This window comes from Magnolia sinica, chromosome 16, assembly GCF_029962835.1.
Source record: "Magnolia sinica isolate HGM2019 chromosome 16, MsV1, whole genome shotgun sequence".
Taxonomy (NCBI): domain Eukaryota; kingdom Viridiplantae; phylum Streptophyta; class Magnoliopsida; order Magnoliales; family Magnoliaceae; genus Magnolia; species Magnolia sinica.
In genome coordinates, this window is record NC_080588.1 from 60,777,262 (window position 1) to 60,784,094 (window position 6,833).

At 40.2% G+C, this 6,833-nt stretch overlaps 1 protein-coding gene across 1 annotated transcript; it reads left to right on the top strand.

Annotated features, from left to right (window-relative positions):
• The first annotated feature begins 658 nt into the window (after positions 1-658).
• Positions 659-5,131, top strand: LOC131229016 (small ribosomal subunit protein eS12-like). The gene is made up of 4 exons (XM_058224868.1): positions 659-802; positions 4,042-4,333; positions 4,552-4,617; positions 4,790-5,131. Exons 1-4 carry the CDS (start codon positions 699-701, stop codon positions 4,847-4,849), a joined length of 522 nt encoding a protein of 173 aa, XP_058080851.1. The 5' UTR covers positions 659-698; the 3' UTR covers positions 4,850-5,131.
• Positions 5,132-6,833: the final 1,702 nt, after the last annotated feature.

The following is a 6,833-nucleotide window of genomic DNA, read 5'->3' on the forward strand; positions in this document are numbered from 1 at the left end:
AGGCCTGCCGTGATGTTTGTGAGAAATCTACCCGTACATCCGTTTTCCCATATCATTTTTAAGATATGGCTGCAAATATAAGTAAGATTGTAAACTCGAGTGGGCCTCACGACGGGAAAAAATTACGTAGGAAAATATCTACCGTTGAAACCTCAATGGGTTTATAGTGAGGTTTATATGCCATCCATACCGCTCATGAGCTCATTCGTACTGGGATGAACTTAAAATAAGAAAATATTAGCCCGACACAAAACTTCTGTGGCCTTACGAATGTTTCAATGGTAGACATCCAATCCTCACTATTTCGTGTCGTGTGGCCTACTTGATTTTTGGATCTGTGTCATTTTTGGGCCCAAATCCTAACATGATCTGATAAAACGAATGGATGGGGTGGATTTCTCACAAGCATCATGATGGGCCCCTCCGAACTTCTCTCTCCAAGTCCAATACCGTTACCGTTACAAAACGGCGTGGTAGCGGCCGTCTTTACGATTTGTAAACCTCCGAAAACTCCCGTTAGGGTTCTGCTGCTCCGCCTCCTTATATACATAGCTCTTGCACTCGCTCTCACTCTTCTTCCATCCCTCGTACGGCGAGTGCAAGGTAAAGAAAGTCTTACTCCCATTTTCCATCTTCGAATTTCTAGGGTTTCCGTTCATTGCATTTTCCCTCAATCTCATGTGTTAATTCCATTGCTGATGTTAGAAGATTTATCTTCACTGATTAAAGTTTTTTTTTTTTTTTTGAATTTAGCGTCAGAAAAGCGGTGCCCGGTCCGATTTCAATATACAAACATGTCTGCGTATGTTATTCTATCTTCATCTTCTCTTTAAGAATTCTTTCAAAGCATTCTCATATGTCTTTCTTTTGTATTATTTTGTTTAATTTGCTGCTGTCTCTGCTTTTTTTAAAGGTATTGATGGTTTGTTGTTTTCCAGCATTGGATTGGAATCTATGTTGTTTTTTTTGTTTGTTTGTTTGTATATGTGAATTGAATTGCAATCCTTCATTTGAGGGTGTTTTTGGATGTTCGCTGAATCGTGAGTGGTTTGGATAATTAGGCATGATGGTGTTATACATTTTTGTTTGTGTGGAAATTGGGAACCAAGTCGGATTGGATAGTTTCGTGTTGGAGTTTTTTAGGCTTTAAGTGAATTTGAATTGCAATCCTTCAGTTTAGGGTGTGTTTGGACGTTCACTGAATCACGATTGGTTTGGATAATTAGGGATGACGGTGTTATAATTTCTGGTATGTGTGGAAATTGGGAACCATGTTAGATCAGATACTGTTTTACCATATTTTCTGCCACAAATCGATATCAGCAGCAATCATGGGATATTGATTTGTGGTGGAGAAATCAGGAAAATGGTATTCTACCTAACCAGCTTTACAATTTCTAGACTGCTTCAAGCTCACAGCTGACTGATCCTGTGGCCTGCCAAAGTGCTGAACCTTTCATGTTTTGACGAATGCCTGAAAGATTGGTAATCAAGAGGAAATTACAAAAGCTAATGACATCGTCTTCAAGTTGACTCGAGGCTATGTTTGGTTCATGGCATGTGTCAGACACATTGGCAGAGGCATGCCATGTCAGCACCACTTATTTATTATTATTATTATTATTATTATTATTATTATTTGCATTTTCCACTCCCAATTGATCACAACTTGAATATTATCTCCTTACAATAAAGAGGGAGAAGCGAGAAAAATGCCAAACATGGTGCTGATGTGGCATCTCTATTACTACATGTCAGAACTGTAGCTTATGAACCCAGAGCTTAGTGGATCAACCAAGTGGGTCAGGAAAACTATTGTCATTTTGTGATAAGTGTAATGAGACAATAATTGTAATGCAAAAAATACCAAAATATAACAGTTGTTCACATTCAACAGAAAATTAGCCAAGTGTTGGGAAATAAGACAGAAAATACACAGAGTGATTCACCATTGTGAGGCCTATACTATCAAAGATTTGGATCACTGAACCACAATCCCACTTGTGCAAATTGAAAGCTTGAACTGTCAGGCATTTTCCCCAGTTGTCCATTGGCATGCCAATGAACAAACGGTTAGGAACTTGGGATATTTTGATCCACATTAGAACCCATTAGATCAAATGGGAGAAAATTACATTCTTCTTCATAGATAGAGAGATTGATAGAGGAAGTTCTTTGTATATGCAGGGCAATGTTCTCATGGAGTCGACTCCACCAGAGACTCTGTTGGAGTTGAGCTCTGTGGTGTCTGCATGATGTGTGCATGACATCCATTCTATCCATCAGGTGCACCCTCCATGTTGGGCCATGAGCCCAAAAATCGGGCTGATCAATGACCCAGTTGTGCGACACCATGGGGAGCAATTGACAAGGGGAACCCACTATTAACTGTGGACCCACTGTACTCTGAATTGCAAACCAATGAAGAGGCACCAAAAAATTTAGCCATTCCAACACTCAGGGGGTCCAAACCAACCAGTGGTGGGCATCCCCTCCCAATTCACTTCACTACACTCCCATATGAAAAATGGAAGAGGGAGATTTACCTATTGACTTTTCAGCCCCTTATATACAAACTGTTAGATGGGTGCTTCATTTATCAGGATTACCAAACCCCCTACTCCAATTCATGCATTTCAAGGTTGACCTAAAAATGACCTTTGCTGCCAATTTGGGATTTTCCATCATAAAGAATGGATGTGGCCAGCCCCATTTTGGTCATTTTGACTTTATCGAGTTAAATTATTACAACTCCATGCAAGATTCTAAGTTAGTTTTAAGCAATACTGCCTATGATCTTTGTGTTCATGTTTTGACTCATAAGAGCCATTGGAACTGGAGTGAAGAGGAGAACATCATGTATAGGGAGACATTTAAGCTAACATAAAGTCTAAGCACCCATTATTGCATGTCACATGGACCATTTTAATCTAACCAGTTTATGCAACTACTGATATTCTTCGTATCAACTGCCTGATATTCATTCTCTGGTTCTATCTTACCACTTTTGCTTCTTCGGGTGGCCATTATTGGATGAAAGAGTTACAAAAATTGATCGAAAATAGAAAGAAATTACAGCTGCAGCAGGGTTATTTTAAGCCAGCCTGAAGTGTGTCCAGGTCTGCTCAATGAGCTAAGGACCTGAGTCCAAGCTTTAGCCCAATCTGCAAGCTAAGGAGCAACAGGCTGGCTGACTAGGAGAATACTCAGCCCAGTGGTGTCAAATGAGTCGGCCAGGCCAACAAGCTGGACCTTCAGGCATACTCAAGTTCAAGCCTGACCAATAAAAATTTTCTGAAAATGCAGCTGGAGAAAGACTGATGGATCTCTTGGCCCAGCCCGATCTCATCTCAGAGTAGGTTGGACATGGGTTGATCCTGGGCTACAGCCATCCCAATTGGTCACAACCTAGAAAAGTTGCTCCTTGGAAACTATCTGCTCCACATTGGTCTTACATATTCAGAGCACATCCAAGGTGATCAGGCAAGCTGCACTCATGCGTTAAATGTAGGCTATTGGCAACATTTTTGGACTGGCCGCTGTTTTCATAGATATGCCTCACTCAGTAGCTGACTGGCTGATTTTAAGCAGGGTCATCCGTGAGGTGGCAACCACCTGATCCAACAGCTTGGATGACATGCACACCTGCCAGGTTGGCATGTCCGACATGTGGTCTGTGCTAGCAAAGATCATAGAAGATAACCTTACTCTGGGTCTGGAATTTTGAAACTCATCTGTTTTAGGGAATTTATGATGAAACCCCAACAAACAAAAGAGAAATTATCTTATTCAATTGGATTGGATATTGGCCTACTGAAGCTCTTGAAAGTAGAGTCTATGGTGTAGTGGGTGCTATGGTCTTTTATAGATTGCAACTGCTAAAACATGTAGAAGTTTTCAATACCCGGCTTCTTAGTGCTTATTGTTCTGTATAGCTCAAGCAGCATCTGCTTTTTTCCATCGTACTTTGTGTGGCCTAGTTAAATTCTCGATTAAAGTTGTTTCATTGCATTTATCTATAGTACCCTTCTCCCTTGGCAGTGATGAGGGTACCAGTGTTCCTGCGGAGACATCCGCCCCAGCTCTTGGTGAGCCCATGGACATCATGACCGCTCTCCAGCTCGTGCTGAAGAAATCACTGGCCCATGATGGTCTTGCTCGTGGTCTTCATGAAGGTGCCAAAGTAATCGATAAGCATGCTGCTCAGCTCTGCGTGCTGGCCGAGGACTGCAACCAGCCAGATTATGTGAAACTGGTCAGGGCTCTCTGTGCCGACCACAACGTGAGCTTGATATCGGTCCCGAGTGCTAAAACCCTCGGCGAGTGGGCTGGGGTAAGTAAAACATTACAACTTATGTAAATATCCTTGGGTGTTTGGCAGTTGCTTGGCAGATTTAAGCAGCTGGCAATTGGTCAGAAATCAGAATCATCGCATTGCTACTATTTTTTTATATTGTTATTTCTCATAGAAAGGAAAAGAACACAATGCTTCTGAATTTTTTCATTGATGCTGGTTTTGATCACTGATGTTCATGACTTTTTACCTTGCAGCTCTGCAAGATTGACTCAGAGGGGAAGGCAAGGAAGGTTGTTGGTTGTTCCTGTGTTGTGGTGAAGGTAAAGGCGTGACCCTCCCCGGTCCCCACAGAAACATGATGGGACCCTCCATGTGTTGTGAGACACCCAGTTCAGTAGCCAATGGAGGGTTCCAAAAACTGAGAACTATAGTTCTCGCCGATTAATAAACTAGTCTTATAAGCCTAAAATATCTATCTTGCTTTTCTTGTAGGATTATGGAGAAGAATCAGAGGGTCTTCATATTGTTCAGGAGTACGTGAAGTCCCACTGAGTTAGCATCAGTGTAGCTAAATTTGGTAAGCTTTCCGGATTCATGCATGTGTTTTGTGACCGATTTGAATGTGTGGATGATAGGAAAAGTATGGCAGTTACTAGTTACTTGAAATTTTGCTAGTAGGTGTATGGGTTTGCATTTTCTTGTCCTTTTCTGAGACAGCCTCTATTTTATCTGGTCGTCAGTGAAAAGATGTTTGGGTTTGTTGGGAAACCAACCGGATATGCTTCTTGATTGTCACATTTTAATACTTATTCAATTGAGGTCTGTTTTGGTAAATCTTTCTATGAGTAGCTTTCTTGCTTTCCCAGCAAACGAAGAGAATTGAATATGAATCCCAATTGGAGGAATAGCATGGTTTGCTTCTTGTAACTGTCCAAGATATGTAGGGGTTGGAAATGATCATTGGGGAAGATGATTGTGCCACATGCGTATCTGTCAAATTGTGTTCTGTCTATCACACCACTGTACATTGCATAATGCTCCAATGATTTGGGCCATCCATCATACTCTGTTAGAGTGTGATATAATCAAGCAACTCCCCTTTTTTACTGCTCTTTCATGTCTTTGAACCATTTCCTCTCCATGTGCATTGCATGTGCCGTATCTTTAGTTAATTTGATTTAGATAAGTCATTGAGATGTATTCTTCCAGAGAGAGTTGGAGAATGATCCTTGAAAATGCACTTGTTTTCCATGCTGAGTAGTTAGTAATTCATGATTGCATGGGATTTTGTCTGATTGGGGGAGGTAAGTACTCCTTTGGAGTCTACTCTCGCATCTAAGTTGGAGTCATTATATTAGGGGAGGTCACATGGTGCAAGAATTAATGCAAATTTCAAATTCTGTGTTTTCCTATCATTCTTACTATAGGGGTGTTAGCAGATTGGGTTTGAGTCAGGTATGCAGGCACATGTACCCATACTCACCAATGGGTGTTGCACCCATACCCCTGCTCATGCCAAGCCTGAAATGGGTTCCATACCCATGGCTATTAGAGGGTTAGGTACCCATTAGGTAATCAGTACCTATTCATGATTTGATTTTTAAAAAATAAACCATTAATTAAAGAGATTAGATATCCTTCAAAATAAATAAATAAATAATTGAAGAGATTAGATATCCTTCAAAATAAATAATTAAATAATTGAAGAGATTAGATTCATAGTAAGAAAAAAAAAGTTTTGCTAATATCTCCACCTTCATGGGTGCTTTTAAATGGCACATTGGATGGCCTATCATCGATTTGAACCATTCGTTCATTCATACAAATAGGAGCAAGCCATGGTGCAAAAATCATGCCAATTGGATGATCCTAAATAACTCATCAATAACATAAAAAATAGACACTCAAGATTGAGTGGAGAAACAAAATAGGTTGAATCGTCATCCTGAAACATCTGCTCAATAGATACTCACTTTGTGTTGCTCGTGATTCCAAAGTAGTACTTTGCTTTGATGATTCTAGCCATGTGATTTATTCCTCGTAAATAACAGACGGTTGTAACAAGTTGGCCCCATCATCGAATCGGCGTGATTCTTGCACCTTGGCTTGCTCGCATGATACACTATTGAATGAATCTTCCTGATTGATGATTGGGCATTCCACTTGTCATTCAAAAGTTTTGGGGCTGTTGCTAATGCCCTCAGGAAGGTGGGGCAGGGACGTTGGCAAACCTATAAAAAATTGTGGTCATGTTCATGACGTTTGTGGTCGGTCAATCACATTATTAGAAACAAAAATCCATTAAAGTGACAGAAAATTAATCAAACTAAAAAGAAAAACATCACATCATTAATTGAAATTAGAAAACCAAATGAACATGATAAAGCCAACAAAAAATAGAAACAAGGAAGTCAAGTTAGTTGGAATTTCCAGCAAGAAATCTTCCATGTAAAAAAAAAAAGAAGAAGTAAAAAATGAGTTCACAATCCATCTAAAGGGCTAATTTGCTAGTTATCACTTCTTCATCTCCATCTTT

Excerpts from the sequence above, each read along its gene's own strand:
- LOC131229016 (XM_058224868.1), top strand. The coding sequence starts at position 699 with ATGTTAGAAGATTTATCTTCACTGATTAAAGTTTTTTTTTTTTTTTTG. Across the intron at positions 803-4,041 it reads CAATATACAAACATGTCTGC|TGATGAGGGTACCAGTGTTC; the intron begins GTATGTTATTCT and ends CTCCCTTGGCAG. Across the intron at positions 4,334-4,551 it reads CCCTCGGCGAGTGGGCTGGG|CTCTGCAAGATTGACTCAGA; the intron begins GTAAGTAAAACA and ends TTTACCTTGCAG.